Here is a 21,157-nt window from a genome sequence, read left to right on the forward strand (position 1 = left end):
TACACTGCTGCAGAAGAAGCTAGGAAGTGTAAAGCTGCAGCTGTACAGAATTTGTCAGAAAACTGTGTACATGATAGAAGTTTTGCCACTTAAATCTATGCATAGAAAGAGTTTATAGGTGGCTGTAATTCAGAGCCAAGCTTCTATTTTAAAGCACAATGCCTCTGTTGCCATGGCCAGATATGAGGCCCTTTATGTGGCTGAAGTAAATGTGATTCTTTCCCAGTCCTTCCCTGTTCCCCCACCACACACACACACACACACTCACTTTGGAAACTCATCAGTTAAACCACCTAAATGTAATTGGTAAGCTAAAATCTAAGAGCTACCAGAGCAACTGAGGAAGAGGAAGTGCTGTTCATAATATGACTCCTACTATTTAGAACACTGAAAATTATCTTCTCTATACTTTTTTTGTGCTAGGCATTGGCATGTTGATTTTTACCATGATAGGCAGAAAGAAAATTGTATTTCCAGAAACTTGGCAAGAAATATTTATGACTCTCACTGTATCAGTGATACGTATTCTCAAATGAAACTAGTATCCAAAATTCAAGAAGTGCTCTCCTAGAAAAAATATTAAAGTTGCTAGGTTCTCATCTTTCTCTATGTTTTCATCTGTTCTGGGATATGTGGTTTCAAATCCTTAACAAACCAAAGTTTGCTCTCTAGTACCTTCTCCCATTGTATTTGAATGTTGATTTGAGTGGTCACACAGTTTTAAAAAGAAAGAAAGAAACAAGCCAAAGCAAAAATAAAATTTAAATAAAACAATAAGAAGCAGATGCCGTCTGGTTGTGATAGTCCCAAGTCTAGAATTACCTATTCTGCGAAGTGGTGAAGACCTGTCTTCATGGACTTACGTCAATATTAGTGATCAAGAGCTGATATTGGTGAATGTATTTAATGTGTAATACTTGGGAGTTTAGTAGAGTTGCTGCCTGAAAAAAAAGGAAACTTGACTTTAGAAGTTTTGTGTTTTGGAGATTTTTTGGGAGGGAGGGGTATGAGAGGAAGTCTCAGCTAAAATGGACCTTTTAATTTTGCACTTGCAGTCTCGAATGATGGTTTTGTTTTTGGCTCTGTTAGTCATCTTTCTCTTTGTGCTTAAAGAGAAGCTCTTGTGTTTTCAGGGCTATCTAAGTAATATTTAGTAGGAGTTTATCTGTAGATGCTTGGCTGGTTTTGTTTTATGTTTGGTTGATTTTTTAAAGAGAGATATGTTTTGCAGTAATTCTGGAAAGGGAATTTTATCTGGACAGTCTTGAAAAACATGTGGGTCATTTGGAGAGAGAGTTTGGAATGAACAAACAGTTTCGAGATCTTCAGGCTAGACCTGTCTGTGTGTAAGGAGGAGGACAGCTCTATAGACCATCTAAATTAGGCTCATTGTCTCTTGTGATGGGTGTAAAAATGATCAAGTTTGTCAGTTCAGGGCAATTATTGATTGACTCAGTGGAATAAAGAAACGTCGCTTAGTTTGCTGTGAAAACTCAAATACAGAGAAGAAGGAAATGAATCCTGATTAAACTGTAGTAAAAGAGCTTGAACAAATACTTGGCAGCAATTATAGCCTATCAAGATCATACTTTTCAATTCAATGCAATGAGAAAATGGAATTTTTCCTACTATTTTTATGTCATGTTTTAAAACATGCAATGAACTGCTGTCAACCAGCTTTAAAGTCCATCTCTTTTAAAGATTTAAGAAAGACATTCCTGTAGCTTCAATCTAGGTCAAAACCCTTATGAACGTCAATTTTAAAGGTTTGGCAAATGAGCAAGACTCTTTCTTGGCCTAATCTACATGATAATTTTGGGGAATTTGCTATCGGTGTTGTATTCTAGTGATACATATTGCTTGTACCCTGGTCAGTAACCTTGCATGTTACAGACGTCATCATTGAGAATGGTCACCATGATAATCACAAGCACACCACTCCAAAGACAGTAGAAAGCTCTCCCTCTAAAATTCACTACTTGCTTTCCTTAACATTGCAATTGTTAAGGTTCTTCAAAAATTATGTATAATGTGTTCCTGTATGATACTCTATATGTGCTTTCATTTGACTTGATGCTGTAAACTTAATTATTATCATGTGTAGAAAATACAGTTTAGCAGAAGATTTAGTTACATTCACAAAAACATCTTTGGAGTATTGTTTTAGCCTTTTGGTCTTCAAAAAGACAACATGATGTTTGGATTCCTAAAAAAAAATAAAACCCAATAAATAGTGCCTACTTTTCTGTCACAGCTTCTTTCTTTTGAGGATATGAATTAAGTTTGCAAGTACAAAAGTCTAGTATAGTTATCTCAATGCAGTTTATGACTGAAATATGTGTAAGGTGACTTTCTTTCTTTTCCTTCCTGTTTTCATTAAACAAGCTGACAGAGGAAAATTATTGGACTAGTGAAACCATTTGTCTGACATCCAGTGAATATATGTGAAAAGGCAGAGATGTATGATTGTTTTGCTATAATTTGCTTTATAGACACTAGCTCATCAAACAATGCCCTGTAATCACTGCTTCTCAAGGAACAGAGCTACCTTTTGGATGTAATTATGTGACACAAAGTTGTCTGCCCTGCATGCTTGCAGTGAAGTGGTGTCTGGGGGAATCCATCCTCCTCCTAATATAAAGAAAGTAAAAAAAGAAACCGCAGTTCTAAGAGTGACATTTTGTTCTGCCAGCCTCTGTGAAAGTTCTGCTGTCTACAAGGTAAAAATGAACGGTTTTTTTAGGCAATCTTCAGTAAAGGTTCTGCAGGTGATGTTGAAATGGGAATAGTAAAACTTGTCAGGAAATTCAGTGGAAAAATGCTCAGATTAAAAAAAAAAGTTAAAAAATCAAGATGGGTATCTAAGGGCCATTATAGGTATTCTTAAAATATGGAAACAGTCTTTCTCTTGAAATTTCTCATGAAATGGTTTACATTTTTATATTTTTAAAAGATAGCTGAAATAATTTCAGGTTACCCTGACCATTACTTCTATTTTACGTGCTAATTAATTTGATAGCTTGTATGTGTTTTGGAAACTACTGTTAACGTATATGAGGTTACTGATACTTTTAGTTGCTCCTTGCTTGCATTTTTATTCCATGCCAGTTTACAAAAGGTGAGACTGATCAGAAACACAGTGAGTACTGGTGTATAAAGTGGGGAAGGAGTAGTCTCCAGAGGGCAAGTTGCAGACACTACAAGGATACTGATTCTATTGTCATCCCAGATCTCCTTTGTGAGCAACCCTGGTTATTGAATACTTCAAGGATTTTTTAATTGAGAGATTAATCTATTTCTAATATTGTCACAGGAAAAGAAAAGAAGCCTCTAAATAAATAATGTGTTAGTTTATTTGGATTTTCTTTCTATATATTTTGTTCCCAGCTTTTACTGAAGTGATTATACTGGAAAGAAGTCCAGACTTCATATGCTTCACAAAAAGAGTGAAAGCTGTGAGTAGTTAAAGTTCTGGAGGGCTGATATTTTAATTAGCTGCTATTAATGAGTAACTTAAGCACATTACTAACATACTTCAGTATGGTATTGAAATGACTTTTTTCTCCCAGTTTAGACAATGATCAACATTTTAAATTCTGTAAGAAACTGTGATATAGATCATGTTTTCATGTTTTTTTCTTTTTTGGAGACTTCTGAGGTCATACGTAGAAGTTTTGAGACCCTGAGCGTTTCTTGGCAATAAGTTAATTTTTCCCCAATTCAGCTCTGTTTTGCCCATCACAGCAGTTGGTGAGTGATCTCTCCCTGCCCTTATCTCAACCCACAAGCCTTTTATTATATTTTGTCTCCCCTGTCCAGCTGAGGAGGGGAGTGATGGAGTTGCTTTGCTGAGCACCTGGCGTCCAGCCAGGGTCAACTCACCACAGTAGAACATCAATTCTTTATCCAGTCCAAGTCCTTTATCATAATTTCTCTCACTATTATGAAGATGTTGGTTTACTATTTAAGCAAATACAGGAAAAGTTAAATTAAACATATGCAGAAACACTTTCTCTAAGTTAAATCATATGGCATGCAGGGATGAATTAATAGCAACAAAATAGACAAAATAAGTGGGTTTTTTTCCTCTCTGGAAAATGTGAGGTATGAGGTATGATGATTTCTTTCTGCTTTTCTAGTTTTAAATGTACTTGACAACTTAAATGGTGGAATTTCTTGTAATGCATCTGAAGCTTTACGTCCTACTCCTCTGTTACCTGTGGTTATGGAGGGCTAGAGAATTGAGTATGCTTGTTCTCTTAACATGGTTGCTAAAGATCTTTCTCCTCAAAAAACAGATTTATTGAGGGGCTTTTAATCATACAGCCATAAGTAGAATTCAGAGTTACTGTGTGCTGCATAAATACATCATAAATATGAATAATGGAATTTAACATTTTTTTTAATTTTCTCAGTGAGAAAGAAATTTTTATGGACTTTCTTCATATACACCTGAAATTTCAAGCTGTGCACATGTGAGACTTTGTGTTGGTACTTGACATTTTATCTGTGTGTGATAAAATTAGAAAGTATTGTTTTGGTTCACAAACAAAATTTATAATTTGAATGTCTGTCCTTTAATAATACTAGTTGAGTTCTGTCATTTATATAAGATTTGGGGGAAAAAAAGACTGTAATTTTAAAATTTTGGCCTTCAAAATACATTTTTATTTGCTTCCTTTAACCCAGATATCAACAAAATTTAAATAAACCCCAGCAAGTACTTTTGGCTGAATCCTGATATCAGTTTTCAACAACTTAACTTATTCAAAGAAGTTCCCAATGGACATATTGGGTTCCTACTGAATTATGCATAAATGTGGCCTTAGGATAAATGTTTAGTTGTGTTCTGTAAATGATGAGTTGTCCTTTTGAATGGAAAATATTTTAAACTAATTAGTTTAAAATTTGTTCAGATCCTGGCTGAGGTGCCTCATGAGGTCTCCACTTCTGCCTCTGCCTGATTTGACAGCATATATTGACTGGAAATTTCAGTTGACTTTAGTAAAGGAAGTTTGCCCAAATTGGTGTCAGGCATTGAAAAATAGTTAGCATTAATTAGACTTGTATTTTTCAGAAAGATGTGAATCAATGGCAAGGGAGGAAAAGGGCTGTGTAGAGCTCTGCTTGTAGCAGGTCAAACATTAACTTTAGCTCCCCTTACTACAGAAATGTCAGTCAGTTGTAAGGCTTTTTAAAATAAGGAATGCATTTTAAACCACAGACTGAATGATAAAAGGCAATACTAATGATTGCAGTGTTAGTATCTTTTAAAAGAAGAAGGAAAGGCAGTAGCTGGGCAGTGTGGTAGTAGTGAGTATATGGAACAGTATATGTAGTATTAAAAGTTTTCAGAAGAGTAATGTGTCTGATTTTCTGAAAGAAAACATGAAAAAGAGAAGAGCACTGAGATTCAAAGTGTTACTTTGAGTGTGATAGAACAAAATGCATTTTGTTCTAAGTAAAGCAGAAAGACTGATGCAGGCCAGTCCCGAGAACATGACATTACTTGCTTCAGTTTTTTATGTGGGTCTATATTGCTTGCCTTGATGTTAATTCTTGCATCTCTGAATTTGTAGGAGTGCCTGTTTTTTACATTAATGCAGGTAATTATTTACATACTCAGCTTATAATGTATAAATCTCAATGGACCTGAAAAGGCAATAAACCACTTACATACTACCTATGAAACTTGCCCTGAGTTTGCAAACACTGCTTGCTTATTGTCATTCTTCTCAGATTTACAGAAGGAATAAGTTTGTCCTTGTCACTGAGTCACCATGTAGGGAATCAGATGGCTTAGTTCTGCTTCTTGGGTCTGCCTCAAACTTTAACTGTGAATATTTACTATCTCCATATGTAAGAATGGTTATAATTTTTATATATATATATACACATTTGTTGTTGTTGTTGTTTTCTAGGGGTGTTCGTGGTTTGTTTTGTTTTGGTTTTTTTTTTGTAGGGGTCATGCAGGCTAAATCCAAATTTACTGTGAGCTGGGACAGCTCATATGTTCTCTGAGGATATACGTCATAGAATAATGCTTCATGTACAAGAGTGACTACACTATTGTACACTGTTGACTCATGCATAGCTAAATTCATTTTTTTGCAGGTTATTGCATCTTCTTCGTGTGACAGCCACAAAGCCAGCTTCCGGAGCTAGTTTAGGTTGAATTCATGAAAACAAACAAACAAACAAACAAACAAAAGATTCCATATTAAGAAATTTGTTCCATGGAACATTCTATTTGTTTTCCTGTGATGATATACGGTAAACAGCACATGGTTATAATATGTCTTAGAATGAAGAAAAATAGAGAAGCGGGAATAACTCTTATGTTAATTACAGCTGTTATGACTCTATCATTTTGTATTTTGGAGTTTTCTGAAACGCTACTTGTGCAACTGTAATTTTGCATTATTTTGTGGGTGTGTTTGGTTCCTGTACCTAACCCTGTTAGGGACACTTTAGTTTGAGCTTTTTCAAGATATCAGCTTGACCGTACACATTAATAACACCATCTGGCACTAGAGACTATTGGAATGCCATTCTTGAGGCATTTTGTGTGACTGAAACAAACACCTTATCATTATTAGTACATTTTTTTTTCAGGTCGTGTTCCACAGTAGATACTTTTTATCCTGAGAGATCCATCTGTTACTAAATAAAACTGTGAAGCCTTTTTTATGGTTGAATTCTGTTTCTCACACGCTTGCTCATTCAGTATTTGGCTCTGATTAATAGTATAGAGCCAGTCTGTTCTAATGTTAAATGAAAAAAACATTCTGGTGGCTGTGGCGTTTGGTGATAAGTAGTTAGACTAAACAGAAGATGTACTGTGCATCCCTTGGCTACAGAGTTATGATTAGATTCAGCTCAGCCTGCAGAATACTACTGAGGATATTGCTTCTCTGCTGCGGTGATAGAGAAATTCATATCAAAACAGCATGTGTTGCTGCTTATCTTGCATTGTACCCTGTGGCATTCTAAATACACTGGACAAAATAACAAATTGTATTGGTCTGTTTTTTTCTTTTATTTTTGCTAGACTTATTAAAGTGGAAATGGGGGGGGGGGGGGGGGGGGGTGGAGGGGGGTAGAATGAGTCTTTCCACCCAGCAAGCCATTGTAGTACTTGCAGCAAGTTTTAAAAGCCATATCTTTTAAGAAAAATTCTATTGCTTATTTTTGTGAAATGCTTATTCAGGCCTTCGGACAGTTGACTTTTCAGGGTTCATATGCAGTCATTCTTTTGCTAAAATAAACCAATCCCACTGGTTTACCTCATTATATATTTTAAAGCATTCACTTACCCCCCCACCCCCAAACCCCCCCGTATTTTAACTCTGCAATATATATGTTGGAAATTTAGAGGCTGAATTTTCATGTTTCAAATGAATGAAAAATTTGAGGGGTACTTTACTCTAGTGTTCCATATAGCACAGACTATAAGATTTAGAAATTAATTATTAATTAATTGAAAATTATTAATTGAAAAAATCCACATATTTAAGGTAAACCACAGCTTCTTGTTTTATATCACTCACTTCATATTGGTTATTTGAAAGATGTAAGATACAGAGTTGGATTTTTCCAATGGTTACCTGTATAATGCCATTTTTCTGCTAGGACACCATTGCCAACAGCAAAGGCCAGGTTGCATTTTAAAGTGACATCTAGTAAAATGCCTAGACACCTGCAAGAATTAATCTCTAGAGCACTGAGCTAATTATTCTTCTTGAAAATTAATTAACTCAGCAAACAATATTTTATGACAGATAAACAGGTAACATATAAGAGCTAATTCCTGAAGTATAACAATAATAATTTTGCAGTCCACTTCGTCAAGGCAGCAGCTGGGCCAGCTGATTGTTCCCCACTCCTGAGCCAAAGCCTGCCTTACTCTTGGGAACTGTGGAGTCCTGCAAGGCAACAAGCCCCAGCTGAATTTTCCAGAGCTTTGTGCTGCAACCTGGGGCTTTTGACACTCTGCCAGATGTTGTTGTTGCTTGCTCCACTTGGTACACTCATTCACTCTTCTGCTCACTGCCACTATTGCATTTTTGTGGTCTCAGCCTGACCACTGTCATTTTGTATCATTTTCTCTTCTTTCAGCTTTAAAAAAATGCACATGAAGTGCTAACATGTCTGTGATATATACAGAATATTGGTAATCAGCTTCTCGTGCTTCATGGAGTGTTAAAAAAAAAATCTCGTGCCATTTTTTCCTTGCGGTCTGACGCAGAAGTTATGATCTTAAATTAACATGAAGAGTTGGCCCAGGCCTATTGAGTCTGTGGAAATCTGGAAATTATATTTAATACAGTTACAAGGCTGCAATTTACTTTTTTTCTCCACTTGGATATTCTTTTTATAGAAATGCTACTCAAACATCTGTAAAATAAGTACATTTCAGAACTTCCTATTTGTCCCTCTCATTTCCTCTCTCTCCAGGAATTACTCTTCCTTTCCCTACTTCCTACCCACTCTGGGTTGAGGAATGGCAGAACACATCACTGCTATAAGTAGAGATTTCATTCTGTGTTAGTAACAGGTTCCTTTCATTTTTATCTCATGTGAATGATAAGCAAACAGTACTCCAAAGATCCAACTACAGTACAATATGAATGTACTCTTCTAAATTTTTTTAAGGAGCATGCTCTTCTCTGTTGGTTTTTTTTTTTGTTTTGGTTGATTGGAGGGTTTTTTGGTTGCTTGTTCTTGTGGTTTGTTTGTTCTGTTGAGGTGTTTTTGTTTAGTTCTGGCAGTCAAAAAACGAAATTTAAAGTTATATGTTTTTTCTCCCTTTTTCTCCCAACCTATGCTATTTGTATAAAGACATTCCTGAAGAGAGAAGCAATTCAGTTCATATTTCTCCTGCCAACATCATATTACTGTAGCAGCAATCCAGAGAGGACAAAGCCTCATATTTGCTCCCAATAACATCTCTATACCATTTACCAAGGACTACACGATCCTTGAAGAGAAAACCTGTATGTGCTACTGTCCTCTGAAGATAGATAAAATAGTAGGGACTTTAATACTTTCTAACTGAAAACTGAGTGAATTTTTGATTGTTGTTTTCTGTAACAGTTCGATATTGAAACTGTAATAAATAAATTTTGTTATGTATTTGTAAAGAAATTATTTATTCTTGCTTAAAAATTTATTGTTCAGTATTTCCTTGACAAGGTTTTTGCATAAGTAAGATTTGATTACTTCTGTAATGCTAAGAAAAAGCCTTTTATATTGCCTCAGATCTTGACAGAGTTATGTAATAAATAATTTAAAATGTTGTAAATCTTACTGCAGTGCCTTTTTAAGCAGCTAAAAGGTAGTGATAAAATAATTTTTAAAAGATACTTTTGATCCTATTTTGATTGATGTAAAATCAAGTAAATTCCTTTCCTATAATATAAATTAGGGTAATGAAATTGTACAACTGAGTGAGATACTCTGAGAAGTTTAGGAAAAGTAGAATAAGTTTGAGATAAATATACTTCTGTTTCTGATGCGAGTTTTATGGACTCTGAGGGAAGCTATATTCAGTTCTTTTATTTCTCATAGTGTTCATAATGTTGGGATCCACCTAAATAGATGACCAGAGTTGTATTGATCATCTCTCTGAGTCGTGGTATCATTTGTTGCATGCCTATACACAGTTCTCTGGATTGCCTATGCTGTTGTTTTACTAATCATACAGTTGAGAAAATGTTCGTTACTTTCAACCTGAAAGCCATTTTATATACATATAAATATACATCTACAAATTATTTGCAACTTGGGTAGTTCCATTTGATATGAAGGGAATTACTTTAATGTGAGACATGCAGTTTTAATTCTCTGTCTCCGGAACAAATTGGCAAAGATCCTTCATGCATTTATTAAATTAAAGTTTTAATCCATTTTATTGGAAATTAACATAAATGTGCAAAACCACAAAAGGCACTTGCTCAGAACAAGCAATTCCCTTTCTAGTATGAAAGGAGAAGGTGATTTCCACACCCTGCCCTCCTGTGAGGAAAAGGAATGCAATTACTTTGTTTGTACTCAGATGGAAATTCACTTCCAAAAAAGCAGAATGTGCTGAGCATGAGTTGCAAATCTGTTTTATTTATCTAAAGAATATGAAGTTGATCTTCACAGTGAGAGATGGGAGACTTGTATACAACTGTGCATTAGGAAAACTTCAGAAATTATGTAAAAGATACCACAGATTGCTTTAGAGTTTTTGCCCTCTGCCTTTGCCAGTTGCCATATCAGGGATCATAAATGCTGTTGTGTGAAAGTTTAGGTGTCAAAATGACATAAGATCTCTGAGTCAAATATTTTTATCTGTTGCTGATCTTTATTTCCCATTTTACTTCTCACACTCTTTCTTTGAGGCTGATGTGTGATTGCATTCATTTGGAATTTGTGTTTTCTCTGTCTACCTTTGCTAAGAAATACACTCACTCTCCCCTCATGGGGCTTCAGTTCTGTGTAGAAAGATTGCTCTAGAAAGATCTGTTCTCACTGTGAGAACTTCCATGAGAGAGGATGGGGTTGGAGTTCATGTGTGATGAGCGCAGATGAGCTGTGCTAGATTCTTGGTGGAATATTTAGAGATAATTCCTTGTATATATTTTAAAGAATGGCAGAATGAACTTATCCAAAATAATAAAATGCGCTATAAGTAAGAAGACTTAACTTATTTGTAGGTTCATGTATTAAAACAGACTGCTTGTATGTACTAAAGCATTTAGCACATGGAGAATTCTTATTCCCTACTGCAAATGTTTTAGGGTTAAAGGATGCTTGAATGCTTGAATTAAAGGCTATGCTTAAATACTTCTGTGAATTATAGTCTTGGCTTGGTGTAGCTGTGTAGTCATGCCTGAGTAAACTAATAGCAGTGAGTATAAACAGTAAATAATTCAGAGTTGTACACAGTTCTTCCCCATAGACACTGAATGGCTGATGTTCTTTATCCACTTGGTTTCCTGTGTTAAGATGTCAAGCAATTGCTTAACTTCTTGAACTTACATGGCAAAGCCAATCTTTTTTACCATGCCTATTGAGTTATAAAGAATGTTAATCTGAATTAAAAAAGCAAAACTCCAAAAGAAAACCCAAAGCACCCTGAAATGAGAACCTGTTGCAGTGTGTTTTGTTGTTTATAATTTTAAGCAAGCTCCCCTATCCATTGCATATGGAAGTAGTGCAGAACTCCTCTTCTGTTGCTTATTCAAATTGATTTACAGTTGATCTGTTTTAATAGCAATATCCCTGTTCTCTTGATAATTATAGTACCTGGCAACTATACCAATGTGGCTGATCCAGAGCCATTATTCTGCAATTTGACTTTCGTACTGGGTTTACAGATGGTTTTTTATTTTCTTGTTTCACCTTAATCATCTTCCCTTTGTACCATCTGTTGAACAAGAGGGCTTCTTCTTCTTCTTCTACTGTACCTGCATAATATATAAGCAGAAGATGCTTAACTGAGGTGTCCTTGAACTATCAGATATCACAAGTTGTCAAGCATAGAACTGAAAATCTTTAGGATGTGTTATACAGTGTATGGTTTCCTAGGAGACCGGAACATCCCTGAGTAGGGCTAAAAAAGTCTTACTTGGCCAAGCCAGTACTTTATCTTGATGTCTCTAATATCTTACTTAACCTTTTATTTATCTGCATATCTATGGAGAAGCATTTTAAGATGGTGTATGAAAACCCTTACAATAACATAGTACTAAGCACTTCAGGGATGTTAACTCCAAAACCATCATAGTGCCTTAAGAGGAAAACCTAGCATATTTTCATTCTTGCTTACATTGATTACTGAGATAAAAATCAGACTAATAATTCTGTAATCACAAAGGTAAGACAGCACTGTGTGAATGAAACAGTGCTGTAAGGCTTCCCATGCAGTGGAGCATTCTGATGGGATTTTTGGGCCCAGGTTGAATATATGTGTCGTTCTTGTATTATTGGGTTTCTCCCTTCCTTGAAAAATCAAAATCCTGGACTAAAACTTCTGATTGTCCTTAGTTCATGAGGTTATTTTTACTGCAATTGTAAACCAGCCTCAGAGAGTTAGTATCAAGTCTTAGTGCTGGATTGATTTTATCCATCACATTTGGTTGAGTCCCCTTTTAGATGTAAAGAGGCCAAAAAATTCACCATTGGGCTTTTTTACTCTCAGTTCCTACAGTACTTTATAGCCGTGTTACACTTTCTGTATTGTTATTTTGCCTTCAGACAGAAGAGACAGTATAAGAGGGCTTATATCTGTCTATCAATAAATTTAAAGCAGTCTTCTGTAGCCAGTAATGGGAAATTATATTTAATCATGGTCCTTTGCACCAGAACTTTACTCTTGCTGCATTGTGAAGTTTCCCCTTTTTATCCTGGCGTTTAGGTCCACCTCCAAACCATTGTGCTGTAATAGAAATTACTGTCTGACACGTAGGAAGGTAAATCAGTGACAGGAGAGTTTTCTGTGCTTAGGATGTTTTTTTAATGCTGACAAGACTCATACATGACACTTTTCTCTACAAAGGGAATCCTTCAAGTCTAATGATCACCCAAAAGTCTTACTTAATTTGTTTTAACACTTATCTTCTGACCTCTGTATTTCTCTCCTTCCAAGGTCATTCATAAGGAATGGTCTCTTTTTACCTGAGCTCTTTTAGAGAAATTAGCAAACTGCTTCCAGCTGGATCTGATAGATGGCTCGCCTAGCTAATGATCCTTGGCTAATCAGGAGAAACTGCAGGGTGAGAGAGCAAGCACACAAAAAGCTGGGAGAAATAGTCACAACATTTATAAAAGTGCACAAGCCTCTGTTTATGCTCTACATGTGTATTTTAATAAAGTGTTAGGAAAGAGTCATGCTTCACACATTCTAGTGCACCTCATGGCTGAGCTGTACTGCATAAGTGCAAAAGCAGTTTGGTCAGATCCTTACAGAGCATGATAGAAAAAGTTCTGCCCGTTCCTGAGTTGCTCTAGATAACAGCCATGATATCTATGCTTTTGGCTTATGCACAGTGATAGTGCTCCATATTTGGTGGGAAAGAATGGGAGATGGTTTTAAAAATGCTTGTCTTCAGTCTCTCTAGCAAGGGACTTTATGAAGAAAACTCTACTTTTAGGAAAAATATTCATCTCCTGAAGACCCAAATGGACTAATTTAAGAAAAGCAAAGCAAGAATCCACCTTTCTTTGTACAGGGTGAATAGCTGGAATACACAGGAAATTTTACAGAAAAAAAAAATTATTTGCAATAGTATCTTTTAACCATTTACTTCAGAATTTTCACAATGTTAGCAGCTACCTGGATAAATCTCTTACCGGTTAAAATATTTACTTTTGGTCTATTTAGGATATATGCTGAAAGAGAAGGGCTAAAATTTCTATGTCTTGAGGGTTGAATGACATTAGCTTAGTGTTACTTTATTATGAATCATATTTGATACAATTGTACCATTGAATTTTGAGTAGTACTTTGACTCATTAGCTGCTTTTTTAGAATCATAGCTCCTCCCCATTATTAGCATGAAATCATAATGATTCACATAGAAGCTTAGTCTCAGGTATTGCATTATGTTAGTGTGTTCCTTTCATTTGGTGTTAAAAATGGCAATATACCTGTTAGGAATGGAATAGCATAAACAGAAAGTGTTTCAGGATACAAATTAATTTTCCCTTCTTGTAAGTAACATTAATTGTTTTCATTAAGAATTTAAATGAAATTAAATATGCACAAGTTTTGGAATAAAAAAAAAATACTATTTTAGCTGAAAAAAGTCCAAAATTGAGTCACTACAGCACCTTTAGTTGTGTATTCTGTGTTTTTAATGTCTTGTGCAGTGTGAAATAGAGCACTGACTGCGGCTTATGGGCTTTAAGAATACCACTGGATGTTTCTCTCAGCTTCTGGTTGCTTTCTTCTTCATCCACTCCTGTAGCTGCTCCTGATTAGCTGAGGATCACATGCCCTTGGTCACTTATTGAATCCAGCTGATTAATTTCTCTGTAAGGGCCCAGGTAAACGGAGGTATTTTCTTAAGAGGGAGCCTGGAGGTAGAAGGACAGAGAGGTTATAATGTGATCCATGAGATGTAAAGGAAAGCATATCTTCTTGAGAACCTGAGTAGGCTTGAAGGGTTTTGCAACTCTGAAGAGTAGATCCTCTGCAAAAATGGGAAGAATAAAAGTAGTTGAGAATTGAAGGCTTTTATATTCTGATTTTCTTTGAAGTGTTTTTATTTGTTCTCTGCTCTCTTACTGGAAGAGGTAGCGGTATAGTAGCCTGAGGTGGGTACTAAGGAAGCTGAGTGACTGATGATAAAAATTAACTTGGGAATAAAAACCTGGAATAGAAAGTCTGTGCTTTGCCAGGGAATAAGCAGATGATTTCTTTGGGGAAACACAAAGTGACCAGTGTCTGAAACAGCTCCACAGTGCTGTGACATTAGAAAGACTGAGTACGTCTGTCTTATCCCTGGGAGTGCAAGGGTATTCCGGGAGCCTAGAGCAAAATGTCTGGTTTCCTTGCTGTTTCTTCTGGAAAGTTGGATGCCCTAAACTTCAGTGCTAAAGTTGTAGTCTGAGAACATGAGCATGTGGTAGGGGCGCTGTAAGGTAAAGTAACTCAGTAACTGGGTTCCTCATACTGATTGAAAGGCATATTGCTGGAACTGATCCATTTGTTCATAATTTTGTTATGAAAGAGAAAGGTCTCAGCTTAATTTATAATTGAGTTTTTTCTGTATAAGATGGCTTTAACCAGATTGTGTGTCTGGAAAGAGGAAAGTTAGATGAATTGGGGGAGTTCAGAGGGACTTCTGAGCCTCGTTATTTGTACCTACTTTCTGGTTTTGTATTGGAAATAACAGGTGTGTTGCTAAAGACAGTGTGAGAAGTTTTTTTGAGGTGTTCCTGGCACAGTGTACAAATTGAAGCTCAGTGTAACTTTTTTGTTGTTTTCATAGTACATTTTTTGCTGTCAGTTTGAGGCAAATAATTGTTTTGTTTTGTTGCAGGGAAAGGTGAACATGGAAAACCATACCCTCTTACAGAGGAAGACCATGATGATTCTGCTTATAGGGAAAATGGCTTCAACATATTTGTTAGCAACAATATAGCACTGGAACGATCCCTGCCGGACATCCGCCATCCCAAGTATGTAAACTGTTTCCTGGACTATTTAATTTTTAAGATTTTATCTTTGTATATCTCTAAAGCAGTTGTTTTCAGGAAGGTAAAACATGAACCCTCAGTCAAAAAAACAATTATTTCTTTAAATAGGAAGTGGAAAATTTACAACCATTGTTAAATCATTTGCTCTATCTTTTAATGTCACTTCTTATCTGATTAGTAACACATTAAGTCTATAGAAGGCCTCTTTTCATTACAGAATGATTTTTATTAAATTTCTGTCTAATGAATTGTGCTAAAAAGCATTCACATGTTTCTCATGTTCTCATTTGGTTAATAGCTGCAGGTCTTTGGGCTGGGGAGCAGAGTTGTATACAGTTTTTGGCTGTGTTTGCAAAATGTTTCTTCTGTTTTATTACATAAAAAGTTAAAACAATCCAATAGCTGCAGGTTGCAGGGTGCTTATACTTCAGCTGATTTATGCAGTTTAGAATTATGTAAAAACAGAATGTGCACGAGGCACAGGCAGAATTTGAGGACACTGGATGATGGTATTGTTTCCTAACAGCACTAATATAACACAGAGAGATGGGATAAAGGTTATTCTGGAAAATAACTGCTGAGCTAAAAATCATCATACAGCAAACCTAACTTGCTTTTCATGTTCTTTAATTTTTGGCTCCCTTATACAAAGAGTCAAGCTTCCTATCTGTGACAGGAAAAGGGACACTTTTGCCTTTCTAGGCTCCAGGCTCTTGTTCTCTAGAGCCATTCTGAACTCTGGAGAGAGAGCTGATTTGATTTGTCTCCTTACCTGGCATTTTCCCCCTCTTTTAATTGGATGGTATGCAACTAGTGTATGGGAGAAAGGTACAGGAGTGAAGAAAATATACTTGTGAAAAATCTCTGTGACCGTTTGTATTTTTGTTTAGATACAATTCTCTCTATTATACAATGTTTCATGTTAAGATATCTTCTCATTTCTTAACTTATTTTGGTATGAAAAGTTTTTAGAGAACAGAGCAGAACTTCTTGACAGAAGTTCTCAATTCAGGGAGAAGAGAAATATCATGGCAACTAACACTACTTTTTCTGTCAAATGTGCAACTTTTTCAAAGAATGAATAGTATACAAATGTTTGCATAGTAAGAGTTTAAAAAAATTCACAGTGGAGGAATTAACCTTTTGTTAGAAACGTTTCTAATTTAATTTTAATTGTTAATTGTCTAATTTAATTAATGCATTGTTTTGAGAAAAAAACTGTTTCAATTTGTATACATTAGTATTGTTTGCATAAAATTAAGTAAAAAAGATATTGTTATAACAAGCTGTGTGTTTTATATAAGTTCTTTGCTTTCTGCTTTGCCAAATTACCAGAAATTATATGATGAGTGCTTCCAAGAAGTTTGAGTTTTAATGTACAGCTGTATGGCTTTGAAGCTGTGGTAGATTACATTGTTGGTATAATAAATATGTTCATCAGGCAACCTCCTCTGTTAGTGAAACTGCAGAGGACAGTTACTAAACACAAAAGGAAGCTGTCAGGTTTATCATCCCTTTGTGGTTTTGTAAATTGGTGTTTTGGCAACCTCTTTCCTACCTGCTGCTGTCCTCACAGTCCCTGACGTTTCCATGCATGTCCCCAGAAGTGATGTGTTGTCAGAAGCGGCGTATTAGGAACAAGTCAATGCCACACCAGCCTTTCTCTGCCCTCTTTTCCCCAGGACAATCTTTTTGTGGCTTGCACCTAAAGGTCTCATTTGGGAAGCTTGTATCCTTAGATGCCTGCATTGCTTCCATGTTCTGATTCAGCTAGGTTCCTGTGGCGTTCAGTGAAAGCTCTTATGGGGGATGTTTTAGTGGTGTCCTGGCTGAACTGACTTGAGTCATGTCCTGCTAACCTTCCATATGTTAAACACTCATAACACAAGTAGCCCATTAGTTAATTGACTGTATCACCATCTAAAGGTAAAGAGAAAAAAAGGGTTCTTGTGCTATAATTACCTACTAAATAGTGCATCAGTTAAGGTGACAAAACTGGGCTCAATACTTCTGATGGCTATACCTTGAAGTGTATTTATTGAACTTCCAAGAGACATTAAATCTCACAATGCTTTCTGACCTACTGTTAGAAACAAGCACATCTCTTGGCTGCTGTGTGTTAAATATGGCCAGCCTCAAACTGCACTTCACTTTTGGAAATGTCTTTCTTCAGAAGTGTGTGTGAAATGTGGAGTAGTTCACACGTTATTGTGCTGGTTTTGACTGGGGTAGAGTTAATTTTCTTCATGAATTTGCATGTCATCCGTGCTAGAGGTTGGGACTAAACCATGGCAATAATAAAGTTGCTTTCAGAGAAACTACTGGAAAATTAGGTAGCTTCTCTCCAAGAAAAGGGTGCTCTTCAGTAGCATTATAGTAGATAAATCAGGTATGGTGTAGCAGGCAGGTCTGGTTTGAGCATTATAAAGGGTTTAGCATTGTGGAGCTTCTAACTGCTTTGAGGCTTTTAAGTGCCATCTTATGCATGTTTGTGAGAGATACTAGTATTATAAACTTCGAGTTTTGATCCTCTGTCTCTATTTAGTGTATGCCATTTGCACAGGGAAAATGGTCCTCCTCTGCTGAAGACTGGTTTCCTGAAAACACTATCTATCATGTGTTTTATAGAATTAAATAGAATGGTTTTATTGCCATCAGTAGAGAAAATTCACAAAATAAACCTTCAAATGCAACAAAACTGAGTGGTAAATCCTATAATTTGAAAAAAACTTACTTAAATCAAAAGAGCAGCTGCAGTAGTTTCTACATGCCTCTAAAATAACTTCAAAAATATTTTATTCCAAAGTCAAACCAAGAAATTTTAAGAACCACTTCCAAGTGTTTGGTTTTCTGGGAAGTATGCAAAGACAGCAGAAAAAAATTTCCCTTTTTAATCCAAATAAACTTTCTGTTTCTGAGTCTTTTTGGAAATTGGGCTCAGGATTTGCAAATAACGCCTTCTGGCAGGGGGATGGGCAGAGCTAAACAAATGTTTAGATGATTGAGCTCTTAGAAATTCAGGTTTTCAAAATTTTTTAATAATATTCTTTTGTTTTTCCTGTGATGTTTAAAACACTTCAGCAAGGTGTTATGATTGATTCTTCTTTGCTTTTTGAGACAGAAAAATGTGTGTGCTGTAAAAAAAATCCATAGAGAAATGAAACAGTTAATTTCTGTTTTAAGGCTGACTTAACCTTTCCTGCATCCTCAATATGTTTTTATTGCATCCCTCTAATGTCTCCCATGTCTTTTTTCCATCTCTCATAGCTGTGCTCAAAGATTATTTTTTCCATTTTCGAGTGGTCTTTGATGTCTTGTTTCTGCCCCACTCTTGTGTGAAAGCCTTGGCACAGTGGGTGCCAAGTTATATTAACTAATTCTCTGTTCTCTGCCCACAGTCACCCGTCTTTAAGTTTAAACATAGAAACAATCAAAACAACTTTTTTTTTTTACCCCCCAAATTCTAAATAACATTCTGAAAGAGGCTTACCACCTCAGTTTATTGGGTTTCAGGACTGATTTAGTGAAAGTAAGAGTTCTGGTCACCCTAAGGGAAAGGCAGCATTGAGTTTTGGGTGCTATTCAGAGAAAGCAATGGAATTAATATTTAGGGGTTATAAATTCTTTACCAATATAAGAAATGTTTCAAAACCCACAAGAAGGGTGTTTTCATTCATTTCTTTTTTTACCTGCTTCATGCTACTTTCTGTGGTTTAGAATGCAACAAACCTGCTAATGCTAGGGAAAAAGTTGGCAGTACTATTTTCTATTGTAGAAAGAGAAATGCTACTTATTCTAACATTGAATGTACCAGTTGAAATTAATTTTTATCTTCTCCACATTATCAAATATTCTGCTATTAATACCTATTTTGTTCAAACAAACAAAAATGAATCTGACTTGCATTTTGAATAGCATTCTAAATGTGATTTTAATGAGGCTTGGGGAAAGGATTGCAATCACTAGTCTGAACAGTGAACATGTATTTTGTGATCTATCCTGTTTCAAGCTCTTAAGTTTTTGTATACTAGACAATCCATTTTTAAGCCTTTCATTATTGAATCAAGGAATTCAAGTTAGTACCTGATACCAATACAGTTGCAAGCTTTATAGTTTAAAATATTTTGTTTGGTATGTTTGTATATCTTAATTTCAACAGCAGGTCTCCTTTTATCTAAAATTTGTAGATTAATTGCTGATAACCATGTCCTGGAGTGCATCAAGCACAGCACTGAGAGCCAGACAAGGGGGGGGTTTGTCCCACTCTGTGCTGGTGCAGCCTCTCCTCGAGTCCTGTGTACAGTTTTGGGCACCACAATATAAGAGGGATAAAAAGCTACTGGAGAGCATCCAGAGCAGTATCATGAAGATGAAGGATCTAGAGGCAGATGAGGGGTGACTGAGATCACTTGGTCTGTTCAGCCTGGAGGAGACAGAGTGGAGACCTCATCGCAGCCTTCCTCATGAGGGGAAGAGGAGGGGCAGGCACTGATCTCTCTTCTGTGGTTACCAGTGACAGGACCCTAAGGTATGGCATGAAGCTGAGTCAAGGAAGGTTTAGGTTGGATATTAGACAAAGGTGTTTTTTACCCAGAGGGTGATCAGGCACTGGATCAGGCTCCCCAGGGAAGTGGTCACAGCACCAAACCTGACAGAGTTCAAGAAATGTTTGAAAAAATGCTCTAAGGCAAATTTTGTGATTCTTGGGGCTGTCCTGTGCAGGGCCTTGATGATCCTTGTGAATCCCTTGCAGCTCAAGCTATTCTATGACTTGGCTAGTCTTATATCAGGTGTGCAAATCATTCCCAGCTTGCCTGAGTGATCTATCACAAGAAATCTCATCCTTTTAAGGTTTCCCTGGGCATAGATAGATTCATTTGGTAATGAAGTTCTTACCCTTCTTGTTGTACATCAAGAATGTCCAACCTGATTCCTGTAATTTCTGGTTTTTAAAAGCCTGTGTGGCTGGAGTCAGTGTTTCCAATCCTTTTTTGCTGGTCTTGCTCTTGCTATGTGAAGGACTGGCCCTTCGTTGTCACTCCCAGCAGTGTTTCTTTTTAGAAGTCTGAACTATGTTCATTTTTCTTAGGCATTAAATTTTTCACAACCCTCAGAAGAAATGCATTTTCATAATCAAAGAAATAAGAGGGTTTAGCTAAGGGCTGTTAAATCTTCTGTGTCCTGAACACTAATGAGGTTTTATTTCTTTCTAATAACAAACCCAAATTTCATTCCATGGGTTCTGCATATCTGAAACTCTCCTTTTCAGTAGCAGAAGCTGAGAGAATGCCTGAGTGCCTCTCTCAAAGCATTTGAATGCAGTGTGGCTGTCCTCAATTGTATTTTTAAAAGAGGCTAAAGTGAATATGTAATGGGATTTCTCCAGGCAGTATGTTTTTTTGTTTGACTCCATTTTTGTGTTTCTTTAGAGTAGTTGCACTTAAAACATAATGATGTTATAGTACACTTTGCAAAAACACTAGTATTACTAGACTCGTGGGAAAGGGATATGGTTAGATACATAGGCAGTAGTACCTGTCTGAATCCCCTAAAAAGTAGTTATTGCATTGTATTTAGTTACTTTCTTTTTATAAAAACAGTGCATTTGTCATCATCTAGCCTATGTATATTGTCCATAAGACTAAAATTTTAAAGTTTGTCTTTAATCCAATACGCCAAGATAAATTTGAATTAATTCCCTCAGCAGTCTGTGATCTGAAAGACAGACTTGGGTTGTCCTGCCTTGCTAAAAAAAAAAAAAAATTAGACTAAATAATTGTATGCTGAACTTACAAATATTTAGTAAGTCTTATGGAAGTAATTAGTTGTTTGTATCGCTCTTCTGTTGAATTTTTGGTCATATGGTGGAAGAAACAAAGATAGTAGAAGCTTTTTCTAGTTCTCATTTATTTTGGGTAATCAAAAATGTCTTCAGACACAGACATGTTGCATTGCTTCATGCCAC

At 36.1% G+C, this 21,157-nt stretch overlaps 1 protein-coding gene across 9 annotated transcripts in view; it reads left to right on the plus strand.

Annotated features, from left to right (window-relative positions):
* Positions 1 to 21,157, plus strand: part of GALNTL6 (polypeptide N-acetylgalactosaminyltransferase like 6) — a 451,443-nt gene that overhangs the window by 170,773 nt on the left and 259,513 nt on the right. For all 9 annotated transcript variants that reach the window (XM_069013725.1, XM_069013734.1, XM_069013727.1 and 6 more), the window contains one exon: positions 15,036 to 15,174. In XM_069013725.1, coding sequence (XP_068869826.1) covers positions 15,036 to 15,174 — 139 coding nt within the window. The remainder of the gene's footprint in view (positions 1 to 15,035; positions 15,175 to 21,157) is intronic.

The sequence above is a fragment of the Aphelocoma coerulescens genome, chromosome 4 (genome assembly GCF_041296385.1).
Source record: "Aphelocoma coerulescens isolate FSJ_1873_10779 chromosome 4, UR_Acoe_1.0, whole genome shotgun sequence".
In the NCBI taxonomy this organism is placed as follows: Eukaryota; Metazoa; Chordata; class Aves; order Passeriformes; family Corvidae; genus Aphelocoma; species Aphelocoma coerulescens.